Source organism: Pan paniscus, chromosome 7, assembly GCF_029289425.2.
Source record: "Pan paniscus chromosome 7, NHGRI_mPanPan1-v2.0_pri, whole genome shotgun sequence".
Classification (NCBI taxonomy): Eukaryota; Metazoa; Chordata; class Mammalia; order Primates; family Hominidae; genus Pan; species Pan paniscus.
The window spans coordinates 90582950-90598416 of NC_073256.2; the positions used below are offsets into that span (position 1 = coordinate 90582950).

The 15467-nt window shown below is 34.0% G+C and overlaps 1 protein-coding gene across 2 annotated transcripts in view; it reads left to right on the forward strand.

Moving 5' to 3' along the window:
* PI15 (peptidase inhibitor 15) overlaps window positions 1-14764 on the forward strand; it is a 242207-nt gene extending 227443 nt beyond the window's left edge. For both annotated transcript variants that reach the window (XM_055116666.2, XM_034966253.2), the window contains 4 exons: window positions 3716-3834; window positions 4857-4989; window positions 5111-5226; window positions 8849-14764. In XM_055116666.2, the coding sequence (XP_054972641.1) occupies window positions 3716-3834; window positions 4857-4989; window positions 5111-5226; window positions 8849-8984 (504 nt within the window). In that variant the 3' untranslated portion in view covers window positions 8985-14764. The remainder of the gene's footprint in view (window positions 1-3715; window positions 3835-4856; window positions 4990-5110; window positions 5227-8848) is intronic.
* The last annotated feature ends 703 nt before the right edge of the window (window positions 14765-15467 follow it).

The following is a 15467-nucleotide window of genomic DNA, read 5'->3' on the forward strand; positions in this document are numbered from 1 at the left end:
TACTTTGAAATATACACTAGATTATCGTAAACTATAGTCTACTTATCTATCAAGCACTGGGTCTTATTTTTTCTATCAAACTCTATATTTGTACCCATTAATCAACTTCTCTTCATATAGTTCTGACAGTTATTAAATAAAGTCATCATTGCTTGTCAGTTTCAAACTTAAAAGACCTCATCATAGTAATAAATTGAAATAAGTGGAGACTAAGGGGATAAATCACTTACCCATCTTTCTCTGGGAATTGTAACCAATGGAGAAAGACAGAGAAAGTAAATGTAGATCTCAGCTTTACCAGAGGATATGATGTAATTCCCAAATTTCACAGCTCACTACTCAAGCCAGACTTTCCCCTTCTTGAGTAGATGCAAGTTCTGCCTGGAGACAGAGAGGCAAGAAAGAGCATGGGGCCCTCTGACTTCCGCTGCAGTGGGCATCAGAGGGTAGGTCAGTCCTGTCTCCATGTGGGAGTCTGACAGTACCTGTCAGACTTTCCAGAACCTTCCTTTAGGTACATGGAGACAGGTAGAAACCCTCCTAGTTTCCTAAAAGCAAACACAGTGAGAGAAAGCAATTATCCCTCCTTCCCTGTAACTACCTTCTCCAATATATAATATTTGTGCATAGAAATACCAAAAAGCATGGACATCGGTGAACACGTTTTCTTCATATCTAAATTCCTTATAATAGTTAACAAAGGATGGTCTTGTAAGATATTTTTCAGGCATGAGCTTTTTAGTTTATCTTTTTGACATACCCAATATTTAGCTTTTAAATATATGAATGAGTATAAAGATAGGATTACATATGGTAAATTACTTTTAAAGTTGTTAAATGCCTTAATTTTTATTACTTATTTTTTATTTTATATATTTAACATACACAATGTGATGTTTCGGTATACACACAGAGAGTGAGATAAGGAAAAAGAAATGTCTTGAATATTTCTAATTATTTCAAAAATAATCTAGATTTGCTTTCTCCATGATATGGAAAACGCCAGAACTGAGGAAGTCCCAGGCCAATAGAACACAGATCTTCCTTGCTCTGATGCTAGGGCTACTCAAGTGTATCTAAATCACAAGAAGTTAAAGATGAAAGGGACCCTGGAGATGCCCTCATTCAATCTCATTTTACAGATGAGTTAACTGGGAGATCACAATTGACATGGCCTCAGTCGCAGATGACCTTAGCAGTGGAATTAGGGTTAGATTAGTCACTGATCCAGGTCAGCGCTATGTGTGCGTGTTGTGCTAATATTTTAGCGTAAGATTATAAGAAAGTGTTTTTAGCAGTTACAGATCTGAGTGCACACTCTAGTCCAATATGTACAGAATGCATACATGTACTTTTTCCAAAGTAACTATAATTTGTTAATAACCTTTTAGGGGACATAATTTGTTGAAGCTACTCCATCTGAAATTCCTGTATAAATTAATTGTAATGTTTTGTATTGTGGTGAACTGCAATCAATATTTTATGAATCCATATTCTGTTAATATTTGGTCAGAAGAAAAAATATTTGATAAATCAATTTTCAACCAAAAGAAATGTTTTTTAAAGTTCATTTCATCCCCAGAATACTATGATTTTTATATGACCTCTGTGAGTGAGTTTATTTTGTGCAATCCTCGGTCAATTTATGTAAGATGACTTTGTTTTTCCTAATTTAAAACTATTTCTGAGTAACTAACAAATGTCTTTTGAAAGTAGGCCTCCTGAGGTAAGAGGGTCTCTTGAAGAGTTTATCTTTTTTTTTTCTTATTTTATTTTAAAGTCACTAAATTAGTTTCTTTCAATGAAATATGTTGTTACATTAAATAAATCTATGCAATCCATTAGCCTTGAGGGAAATGAAGCCTTTTCAGTGATATGGTCAAGCATTCCCATGAGTTTGCTTGAAAGCTTGTAACTTGCCAATGCATAGCTACTAATCCTTACTTAGCTGAACACAATCTGAAGGAGGAAAAGTAGGACAAAAAAGATCAATAGGACATTTACATACCTCCTCATATAAGCTCCATGTAAATATAAGTGATCATAAAACTGTTGCTTCCTTCTTCATACAAGGTCTCAATTTCTAAAATATGCTGCTAACCACTCTCTAGTCACAATGTGAACGCTATTTTTCCAGGTAGAATAATATATAAATATTATAAATAGTTTAGGAAATAATGCCATGACATTGAACTATGAAACCAATTTTAAAATAATTATTTTCAACAAGTAAATACTTCACTAAATTATATTACCACTAGGGAAATTTTTTTAAACTTCTTTTTCTATAATGTGTATAAGAATTATAAATATTCTCTATTGTGTATTTTTGTACCTTATGACTTGCTAGAAAATAGATTACCATTTCAGAACTGATTTATTACTGGCAGGTCTGCAAACGCTAGACTTGATTTCCTCTTGCAGCTATGGAAATGAGTATGTCAATCCATATGGTGACTAATATGAATGTATGTTAAATCCACGGCTCATTCAAATTTTGTCCTACGATATTGTTCAATGAAAGAAAATTTACCATACATCACTAACATCCTTATTAACTTAGCTTCCTCTATAAAGGAAAGCAACAGTTGCTATTTTTCTTAATTCATTTAATTGAACCATGAAGTACTATGTTTTTATAACACTCTGTAGCAGTGTTACTTTTATTAGTTTGTTTCTAGTTTATACCAACAAGAATGTAAATTATCATAGTATTATTTTTATTACCACCAATGATTCAAATTATATTATATATGTAGACTCTGTGGGTTTTATTATACCATAATAGAGTATGACCTTATACGTTGCAATATAAAATTAGACATTATTAATTTTGGTAAAATCAGTTTGAATAAATTAGATAATCTTTGTTTCTTAAAATATATTAATACCATGGCTTCTGATGGCTGTGAAAATTATCTCTAGGAAAACCAATGGACTTTGTTGGATTGAAATTTCAGTAGTCAGGATGAGCTGTCCCCAAGTTACAACTAGTTATGGTGTTTTGTTAACCTTTTCTTTACAAAAACTGATGTATGAATGTTGGATCTAGATGACACTGAAAAGGCAGTAATTTTTTGTAGTATAACCATATTGCATTACAGAACTTTGAATAACAGTGGCCTGAATTTGCTTTCTTTTAGTTATAGCAGTCTCAGGAACCAGAATTAAAAGAATTCTAGGAGGCCTGGAGTGGCGGCTCATGCCTGTAATCCCCACGCTCTGGGAGGCCGAGGCAGGTGGATCACTTGAGGTCAGGAGTTCCAGACCAGCCTGACCAATTTGGTGAAACCCTGTCTCTACTAAAAATCACAAAATTTAGCCGGGTGTGGTAGTGCGCACCTGCAATCCTAGCAATTTGGGAGGCCGAGGCGGGCGAATCGCTTGAGGCTCGGAGTTCGAGACTGGCCTGGCCAACATGGTGAAACCCTATCACTACGAAAAATACAAAAATTAGCTGGGCATGGTGGTGTGCGCCTGTAATCCTAGCTATTCAGGAGGCTGAGACAGGAGAATTGCTTGAGCCCGGGGAGGCAGAGGTTTCAGTGGTCCATGATTGCACCATTGCACTCCACTCCAGCCCGGGCAGAAAAAACAAAAACAAAAACAAACAAACAGACAAACAATAACTCTAGGAAATAGTAGCACCATTTATTTTGTCTTACTTTTTGTTATTAGCAAATTCTGTAACACTGAAGATTTTTTGCCCCTACAGGTTTGGGATGAAAATCTTGCGAAATCGGCAGAGGCTTGGGCGGCTACTTGCATTTGGGACCATGGACCTTCTTACTTACTGAGATTTTTGGGCCAAAATCTATCTGTACGCACTGGAAGGTAGGAAGTAATTTCACTGATGCAGTTCATCCACATGGCTTTATTTATTATGGACTCTAGGAGGGAATTACATCAATTTCAAGTAATATCAACAAATTCTTATTGAATGCTCACTATGTGTCAGGCACTAACGCTTGGCCTATGAATATTTTAGATGTCTTCCACAATTACTTAATTAGGCTAAAGGGCCAGTTCCCCTTTTCACCCTTGGAACACCTTCCCTTAGCCTGGATTTTTCTTTGAGCTCGCAGAATCTTAGAAAGGGTCAAGCCTGTGTGGTATCTTGCCCCCTCCATCTCAGGAAAAAGCCCCATGACTGTGCAGAGGCTGTGTGTGTGCGTGTGTATGTGTGTGTGTGTGTGTGTATGCATATGAGTGCAACTTTCCCAAAGTTGCATATACCCGCATTTACATAAATATATACAATAAAAATGTAGGCATTTACATATGTTTATACACACACATATACATGCAGGTATATGCAGCTATGGGAAAAGCTATTCCCATTTGCTAGGATAATTTTTCTGCCACTGTGCAATGTCGTTATCCAACACTCCAAATACCCATCTCCCCCAAATAGGGAAGGAAAATCAACTGTGCTATTATTAAAACTAAGGGAATTCAGACTGAAGTGAAAAAAATGCACTGGGTTCTAATATTGTGACTACTTTTATACATCTAATTCTGGATCGTTTATAAAATTCTGATGGAGGAAATTTTCGACATGGATTAAATAAGACATTGACGATTCCTGAAATTATTTGCATTTTCTTCGTGGAATGACCAGACACATGTTTAGACAAATACAGAATCACTTACTCCAGCCCTGGCCATTTCCATGCTTGGCCCTAGTTGGAGGAATAGAGGACCCGACTAGGTGGTGATGGTGATTGTGAGGGGTGGATGTGCTCTTGGATCATCATGAATAATCTGCAAAAAGAACAATCAATTTACAGTGTAACATGAGTCCCTTATATATTACCACTGCTGCACTCTGATTTCTTTCTTTTCTTTATATGCAGATATCGCTCTATTCTCCAGTTGGTCAAGCCATGGTATGATGAAGTGAAAGATTATGCTTTTCCATATCCCCAGGATTGCAACCCCAGATGTCCTATGAGATGTTTTGGTCCCATGTGCACACATTATACGCAGGTTATTTCAATTACCTTGTTAATTTTTGATTCATACTTTTAAAATATGCTAATACTATTTTGGTGGGCATGCATTGTCTTAGCTCTGACTTCTGTAATAGTTTATTGGTTTATTTTCACAGATGGTTTGGGCCACTTCCAATCGGATAGGATGCGCAATTCATACTTGCCAAAACATGAATGTTTGGGGATCTGTCTGGCGACGTGCAGTTTACTTGGTATGCAACTATGCCCCAAAGTAAGTACCAGGTTGGATTCTATTTCCTGGATCCTTTAAAGACGTTAAATATCCCTAGGCTGATAGTTATCTGTGACAGGTAAGTGAGTAAAGCTTAGCTATAATGGCCTCTAATCCTCAAATCCACCATCCTTCCAATATTTCTGAAAAAAGATTAGCTGAAAAGTTACTTTTCACAAAGACAGGGATTCTAGTTCAAAATTGTAGGCAAAACAATTTGAAATGGTAGGGCTCACTAAATTCTCCTTACCATATGTTTTAATTATGGCAATTGTAAAATAAACACTGTACCACACAAGCTTTTAATAGCTATATAAAATAAATCAAGAAAGAATCTTCCATGATATTCTCATCTATCAGTACAAAAATGTTGGCTTACCTTTTTAGCAAAACATTGGAAGTCAATTCCTTCTTCCTTCTCTTATTTTTTAGATTTTAAAAATTCATAATTTCATCCTAGGGCATATATAAAATGGATTATGGAAATTTATCAAACATTATAAATATAGCCATATTTGTGAACATTATTTATGAGGATAAACATTTATCAGCATTTGGTAAAATGCCTCTTGATTACAATAACTCTTTGGATGATAAAATGTTCCAATATTTATACACAATTCTGTTCCCATTTGGAATAAATACCAAAATGTGCAAAGGATTTATGACACTCTTGGTGTCTTCCAAAATAAGTCTCAAACAAAGATTTTCTCCAGCTATTCCAGCATGGGGAGGGAATGAGAAAATGTTTCACAAATAACTGCATTACTCATTTATGTGGTAGTATGCCAGTCGCAGTGCTTTTACAAAGTCAGAAAAATAGTGATTCTCCCTGTGTTCCCCTCTTCATAATTATTAGAATGGGAAGATTTGGAAAGTAGACTGTGTCTGCATTATTAAAAAAAGCATTAAAATTGTACATTTATACGAAAATTTTAGTTTTACACATTGCGTTTTCCTATGAAGCCTTTACCCTTTCTCCCTGACATAAATAGACCAATTAGTACCCAAATAGTCTAAGAGATTTTTGTTTCATTTATGTAACTATTCATTTTTGGCCCATAGTTATAATTTTCTAATATTATCAGTGAGATATATTATTGCTTTACAGGTCCAAGAGATTAAGATATTACATTAACATGCTACATTTCAGTCGTAATAAAGAACAATTTTTCTGAAAACTAAGTAATGAAGAAGGTTTTAAAATCCTGATTGATAGCTGAATATAATTCTTCCAAACCTAATATGAAATTATGTTAAGTCTAACTGTTATTCAGTGGGAAAAAGAGAGACGGAGAGAGAGAAAGAGAGAGAGGAGGAGGAATGGAAGGAGGGAAAGAGATAAGTGAAAGAGAGAGAGAAAGAGAAATAATTTAGTTAGAATAGCATAAAATAAAAGAATGAATAGTATAAGTGTATAAATTGGCTGATTCACTGTTTTGAATAGAATTATCCTCTATTCAATAAAATCTGAGATTTATGTAAAAGTTTATAATATAAAATATGTAATAATTTTACTTATGATACAATTTTATTTCCAAGTTTCTGTTTCTAAAAATATGTGCTCCAAAAATGTCTGTGAAACAAATCGACAAAAAGATGAAATTAAGATAGCATTAGCTTGGCCCATATGCTTTTATAACTTTGGGTAAATGCACAGATGGAGGGCCAGGTGCAATGGCTCACTCCTGTAATCCCAGCACTTTGGGAGGCTGAGGCGGGTGGATCACCTGAGGTCAGGAGTTCAAGACCAGCCTGACCAACATGGCAAAACCCTGTCTCTACTAAAAATACAAAATTAGCTTGGTGTGGTGGTGCATATCTGTAATCCCAGCTACTCAGGAGGCTGAGGCAAGATAATCGCTTGAGCCTGGGTGGTGGAGGTTGCAGTGAGCTGAGATCACGCCATTGCACTCCAGCCTGGGCAACAAGAGCGAAACTCTGTCTCAAAAAAAAAAAAAAAAAATACATAGGGGGAAATAAGATTATGAATGGTACAGTATTAGGATAAGAGAGAGAGCCACACTCATAAGATAATGGGTCCCCCTTGAACCTTTCTGAGCAAGCCTGTGATGGTATCAAAATTATGCAAGAGGAAGCTTATCCTTAGAGTATAGTGTAGAATAAATTTAATAAAGGTGGGCAGTCTTAAAATCCCATCTCATTTTGTAATATGAATAAAAGTTTTTCATTTTAAGGATAGATTTTCCTGTATAGATATTTTGTATTTAAAAGTCTGAATTTTTAACTGAATGGTTGATCAAGATATTTTCATATCTTATACAGATACTTTGTGAGTCACTGCTTGGTCTTAGTTGGGTCTTCAGGAAGATGAGGACCACCTGTTTCACATTTTAGCCTCTTACCTATTGTTGTCTTATCTTCAACCCTGACTTTTTACCACCGATAACCAAATTTTCTCCCGACCATTTAACTGTCTTCACATTGCTGTCTATATTGCTATTTCTTAGTATTCTAGTTACTTATCACCACACTACTGAAAAAACATTTATTAATTTCTACTTTATAATTAAAAGAGCAAAATAACAGTATGGCATCATGGCAGTTTTTAACTCTGTTAAGTGGAGATTTTGGTTTATTATTATGATAATGGCCATCAACACAGTGAAGGAAAAATATTGACAACACAAAGTAATTCAATTAAATGGGTTCAGTATTATCAAAAATCTAATAGCACTAATTTAAAACAATTAGTAGCTATGAATTTGCATATGAAATAAAACTTTTGAAATCACCTTTAATTGTTCCTGAGAGACATTATTCTCTTATGAGAATAATGGTATATTGGTTTATACCATTATACCATATATGAAGTTTTTCACATCTCATTTTATGAAGATTGGGAAGCTAAAATACTTTGCAGAAGCAAATCTCCTTTTATTTATGATAACTTATATTTTGTGTATATGATAACTTGTTACTCATTTCATTATTTTTAAGCCTCCCAGAAAATATTAGTTTGTTTTTTTAATCATCCTCAGATGAGCATTAGTGTGAGTTTAAAAGGAGTAAGTTTAAGGGAATATGGCCTGAGTATGTGCTCCAGAAATCTGCTGTAGAAGGAGAGAGATTTGAGTGGAATGACCCTGGTGTCCCAGGGCTCTGTATCATCAGGCGTTGTAGGCATTCACTTCTTATCTGTAAATTAACATAGCATCAACAATACTAAGAATATATAAATATATATACTATATATATAAATATATATATATATATATATATAGAGAGAGAGAGAGAGACGGAGTCTCGCTCTGTCACCCAGGCTGGAGTGCAGTGGTGCCATCTCAGCTCAGTGCAAGCTCCACCTCCTGGGTTCACGCCATTCTTCTGCCTCAGCCTCCCCAGCAGCTGGGACTAGAGGCACCCGCCACCACGCCCAGCTAATTTTTTGTATAATACTCAGAATAGTTTTCAAAAGCAAGATATACAGAATAAGTTACTATTGAAATAAGAAATGATTATAACTTTCAGTGACTTTCTAAAGCAACTTCTCAAACGGATCATCACATGTCAATACTTGTGAACATATGGCTTAAGGACAATCTACTTTTAAAAAATGGGTGGGTTGCACTAATGCTATCTTTTTTGTTTTCCCTTCTAGGGGCAATTGGATTGGAGAAGCACCATATAAAGTAGGGGTACCATGTTCATCTTGTCCTCCAAGTTATGGGGGATCTTGTACTGACAATCTGTGTTTTCCAGGAGTTACGTCAAACTACCTGTACTGGTTTAAATAAGTTTACCTTTTCCTCCAGGAAATATAATGATTTCTGGGAACATGGGCATGTATATATATATGGAGAGAGAATTTTGCACATATTATACATATTTTGTGCTAATCTTGTTTTCCTCTTAGTATTCCTTTGTATAAATTAGTGTTTGTCTAGCATGTTTGTTTAATCCTTTGAAATATTTGAAACATCAATTTCTATTTTCTGACCTCTAAGCCTAAATTAAGATATTGTATATGTAATGATGACATAGTTGATGCATCCAATCCTAAAACTTACATTCCAAAGGAATTATATCATTATGTTCCTAAGGAATAAATATATATTTGACCTTTAAGTGTGTGTATGTATACATATACATATGTATGTGTATGGATTTATATATGCACACAAACATATAATATGTGATGTAACACGTAGATGATAATATGATTCAGTAGTCAACTTGAGGGAAATTTTTAAAAAACTATTCTCAATTATATACGAGGTGATGGGACTTCTTAACACCCATTTCTATAATACCCATGAAATGATAATTTGTAAAATAACACTTAGTGATATCTGGAAATAATAATTCAATTAAGCAACCACGAATTTCACCCTGGAGATATTTTTTCTTATTTGAGTCCACCAAAGGATAATGCCAACTTATATCTTATATAAGTTCTCAAATCATGCCTTCCGCTTAGTCTCATTTTATTCATTCGGTCGTCATGAGTTGAGTGCTTACTACATGCAAGGCACTCTGCTAGTTATATTCTAATAATGCAGAGATAATTAGACATGGTTCCTGCCCTCAAGAAGCTCACAAAAGTATTCAGGAAATAATGCAGACTAGTGATTTTGCTATAAAATTATTTTTGAAGGGAGCAGACACAGCAGTATTTACCTGTAGGTGGAGCAAGTAATAAGCCATGCTGTGCAATATATACATAAAGCTTCTGCTTCTCATGGGAATTTAGTTACAGTGCTTGGAATGAGAAGGGGAAGGAAAGAATTAACAAATGCCAAGATTTCTGGAGCAGATCGTACAGCTGTGACTTTGGAAAACAGAAAGTAAGACCCTCAGAAAACCAATGAAGTCTAAGAGAAATAAAATTTAGTGGACAGGTATGAAAAGTGTAATTGCGCCTAACTACCAGATGGAGAGCTTCAGAATGGGCTATCCTTAGAGTCTAGTACATCTTGAGGCCTCTCAGCAGGAGACAAAGGATTCCAAAAAGAGATGTGGAGGTGCTGAGGACACCTCTATCTCTTTGTTGTTTAGCCTGTCATTGAATCAATCTACTTATCATCTTGGGTCTTTGAGTATTGTACGAAAGATCCTTCGTGCACACCACACACAGTCATGATTTTGTTAAAGTAGCCTTCTTCAGATGCTTTTCTAAGGGCTAGTTACCAACTTTATTTCTGTGTTTCTGTAGAAGAAACATTTTCAGTTCTTCATTGAGTTTGATTATGGAAATCCATTCAAAGTCACTATGAAAATTTTACTCATGTAGTTGGGAAATGCAACATTTTCCTATCATGAAATCTCTTTCAGAGAGGAGAATACAACATCTTGGTCCAGATATTTAACATACTGCATTTCAAGTACGTGTGTGTGTTTTATTCAGGTTGTGTAATGCTCCCATAGAATTATAGAACAATTAAATATGGTTAGTTCCAGAGTGCAAATTACAGAAGGAAGCTACTTGTTTAAAATTCCATACACGTTTGCAGTTTCTTATACACATTTGGATACTTTGAAAGATGACAGATCGTTAAATCCATTCAATGGTAAAGAAACTCACCATCTGGAGATTGAGTCTACTTGTTAATGAATGACTAGCCCAATTATCCTTATAAATTGAATATGGTGACCACATGCTTTGATATCATACTACTCTGCCTTTGTGGGCACATATGTAGACACTACTAAAAATAAATATTTTTGGAGATTAAAATGGAGAATAGAAGTAATTACATTATTTAGGTCTTAATCCAACTGTTTTCTAATATATCTAAACAATTGAAAAGGAAGCTTATTCATGGAATATTGGCTTGATTTATCTAGAAAGTTTTTCCTTCTTCAATTTTACTATATTCATTCTACAGGAACAGCAATAAGTACTATTAAACAGAAGATGGCTACACTAAGTTCCAATTTTGTTGCTGAATTGCTTCTGTGAGTTCACTTTTCAGTTCTAAGGAAGAATAATATTTGCTACATATTTCACAGGGGTTCTTATGAAGGTAAATTTACCAGATTAATAAAAATTTATGAATATTAAAATTATCATTAATAATATAAAACACTTATTTGAGATTAAATTAAATTTTTCATGAGCCCCTCTTTGGCAGGAACTCTGTTTAATTCTTTGTATTTATCCCAGCTTCTTAAATGGTGGCTGTAACATAATAAATGTTTAATAAATGCTTATATGAATGGATTTTTAGAATTAACTAAGAAGCCAAAAATGGCAACAATTTACAGAAATCCCACCTTTCCATGCTTAAGACAAAAATGTCTTAAATATAAAGCTGTGATTATATCAAAAATCCAGATAAGTCAGCAAATATATCAGATTAAGACTAGGGTTTACACACTTAGGCAATAGTCCTTTCCAAACCATGACAAAAACTACAAGTTTATTTATAATTTAACAACTCAGCTGAAAATATAACGGGTATATTTGTTATTCTAACTCTATTTTTTAAAGTTAATAATATAAAGTGGCCATGGAAAATATTTTATTTTCCAGGCTAAAGCAAATGAAAGTTTGCTGGTATCAACACAGCCTGCCATATTTTTCACAGCATGCAACAATGGTGCTAGGATAGCTATTTCTTACTGTAATTGCCAGAGGCAGAAATGGTCTGGGTATAAGCTATTTCATAAAAGCAGCTTTAAATTGTCAGTATTAAGGTTTTCATGTGGAAAGGTGTCATTCTAAAAAAAAGTAATTGGCATACATATTCCACAGCATTGATCCTCTCTGTGGTGTTAATTTTTTTATATGACCAGTAGAAAAATTTTAATATTCTCACAATATAGGTTTTGGGGCTTCCATATCATCAAAAGACTGAAAAATTATAATTTTAGAATTAAACTGATGGATTTCATTATAGAATTATCTGTGAGTTGTGTAGACACAGTCTTAATGTTTCTGGTTATGATAGATACGTTTGCTCAAAAAATGTGGATGAAGCCATTATTGTTATTATTGTTATTGCTTCTGTTCAGTTGTCTAAGCATCATCCCTTCTGTGGCCCATCACGCAGCAGAGTTGCCCTACAAATTTCATTTGGCAGCGCCATAACATTCATTTGAAAAGTTTATGAAAACATTCATTTGAAAGTTCCATGCAGCTTTAGCACAGAGTTGACCAAACACTGGCGTAAGTTCAATTTACACAGAATATTTGAATTGAAACAATAGAAATTTTTCTCATAATATATACCTATGTGAAACCAACTTATCTGCATAATTAAATCTAATACATATTTAAGCCAGTTTAAGTGTTTTGTGTTGATGCCATGCTTATCAAATACATGCACAAGCTAAACATAATTTGAATGGGTCTATGAAGGAAAAATAATGCTTAGACTTTGGTGTAGGTTCTTCCTGTGTAGCCATATACCCAGGCTCTGCAGTATCGAAGGATGCAAATGTTGACATAGATGGAAGCTCTTACCTACCAAAGTGTTTAGGAAGGATAAAGTTACATTTGTCTTAATGTCTAACATTATCTTTGCTTTTATGTTTCATAAAAATTTGTCATTATTTATGCTGGTGAAACGTATAATCACATCCAATTATTTGAACACATGCAAAATAATTTTTAAAATTATGTTATTGTTTAAATTTGACTTATGGGAGACCAGTCAAAAACTTAGAAGATTTAACACTTCACTGATTAATGGTGCTGAAAACACATTACAATTACCACATATCCTTGCTATAAGTTTTGAAGTTTCTTAGCAATTAAAGTTTTTTTATTCAGTGTGAACTGTCAGTATCTATTCTGGTGCTAAATGTATGGTGCTAAATGAATTGTTAGTGTTGATGGCTTTAGTAATGCTCCTTTTATTCATTGCTACATTTAGTGTTATCCATTCGATTCCTGATTCAGAAATATCAATACAATCCTATGTTAAATTAATCTTTACCAAAAACAGGCAAGTTAACTCTGTTGTTTTAATTCAACAGTCCAACATTATTTAGGTGTTACAGAGTGTAAATATATTTCTTTGGGAGTTATTTTCTTTTTAAAATCTTTTTATAGCTTGGCAATGTCCAAAGTCAAATATCACCTAAACTGGTTAGATTACTTCTACAGCTAATAATATTGCAGGCACTGGCGCCCTCTGGTGGTTATGAAGACAAATTCTTAATGGCTACTTGACCTACAGCAAAAGCCATTTCTGTTCCATAAAAATTTGTTGTGCAATATTAGAATTCTCATATGTTTCCTACATCTGACAGCACCTAAAATGTTTGATAATATTAACATGTATCTAAGAGGAAAAAAGAGTTAATATATTCTGGCACCCACTTTCCTAGTAATGTTTTCCATGATTTTCCAGTCCTGAGGCACTTATTAAAGTGCTTTTTTTTTTTTTCTGAATTAGGTATTGGTAAAATATATTTTTAAATTTAGTTAGCTTTATAAACACAATTAGAATTACAATTAATTAACAGAGGTATAATTGTCTCACTTTCAGAAGTGATCATTTATTTTTATTTAGCACAGTTCATAAGATAAAAATATATAGAAAAATAATCAATTTCATATATAAAAGGATTATTTCTCCACCTTTAATTATTGGCCTATCATTTGTTAGTGTTATTTGGTCATATTATTGAACTAATGTATTATTCCATTCAAAGTCTTTCTAGATTTAAAAATGTATGCAAAAGCTTAGGATTATATCATGTGTAACTATTATAGATAATATCCTAAACCTTCAGTTTAGATATATAATTGACTGGGTGTAATCTCTTTTGTAATCTGTTTTGACAGATTTCTTAAATTATGTTAGCATAATCAAGGAAGATTTACCTTGAAGCACTTTCCAAATTGATATTTTCAAACTTATTTTAAAGCAGTAGAACCTTTTCTATGAACTAAATCACATGCAAAACTCCAACCTGTAGTATACATAAAATGGACTTACTTATTCCTCTCACCTTCTCCAGTGCCTAGGAATATTCTTCTCTGAGCCCTAGGATTGATTCTATCACACAGAGCAACATTAATCTAAATGGTTTAGCTCCCTCTTTTTTCTCTAAAAACAATCAGCTAATAAAAAAAAAATTTGAGGGCCTAAATTATTTCAATGGTTGGTTGAAATATTCAGTTCAGTTTGTACCTGTTAGCAGTCTTTCAGTTTGGGGGAGAATTAAATACTGTGCTAAGCTGGTGCTTGGATACATATTACAGCATCTTGTGTTTTATTTGACAAACAGAATTTTGGTGCCATAATATTTTGAGAATTAGAGAAGATTGTGATGCATATATATAAACACTATTTTTAAAAAATATCTAAATATGTCTCACATATTTATATAATCCTCAAATATACTGTATCATTTTAGATATTTTTTAAACAGATTAATTTGGAGAAGTTTTATTCATTACCTAATTCTGTGGCAAAAAAGGTGCCTCTGATGTTGTGATATAGTATTGTGAGTGTGTACATATATAAAACCTGTGTAAACCTCTGTCCTTATGAACCATAACAAATGTAGCTTTTTAAAGTCCATTGTATTGTTTTTTCTTTCAATAAAAGAGTATAATTAATTGTGTTGTTTTCGAAGTATATCTAATTGTTTCCTTTTTTTCATAGTTTTAAAGTAGATTAGACACTAGACGAACTGGCCTGTGGGACCACCTACCAGTTTTGATGAGAGATAAATCACTTTTCTAAAGCAACAATGATTGTATCTTTAACGCATCACTGAACACCAACTCCTCTATTTTCCTTTCTTCCTTCCCTTTTCTATTTTCTGCCCTCCTTCTTTCCTTCTTTTGCCACTAAATCCCCCAAAATATTTTGAGGTATCATTATAAAAGATATTTCCATGGAGGGAGAGCAAAAGAACACCATCAAGAAGTTCTGACTAAGGAAAACTGCCGCAGTTGACCATGAATATTTTTTGTTTCTTCCTAGAGGGCTTCTAAGCCTTTTTAAAGGAGAGGCACCATCTCAGGCCACTAGTCTGCCCAAGGCTGGAGACTCCCAGGGTGGCTCTTCCTTGTAGAGGGGTAACTCCTTCATCTCTAATGAGATGGTTGATCTCACAGGCCAGTTGAGAAAGACCAGAATCTAAGACTTCATTTAAATTTTTCCTTACCATAGAGAGAGCCTCACTAACTGAAGCCTTTTCAAAGAGCATCTCCCCCACAACCCTGTAGCTGTCTCTCAGCTTCTCTTTCTCTTGCTAGTTGTCCTTGCTCACTTCACTTCCTCCTGTTTGAAGCCTCTGGTTTTCCACTCACAATT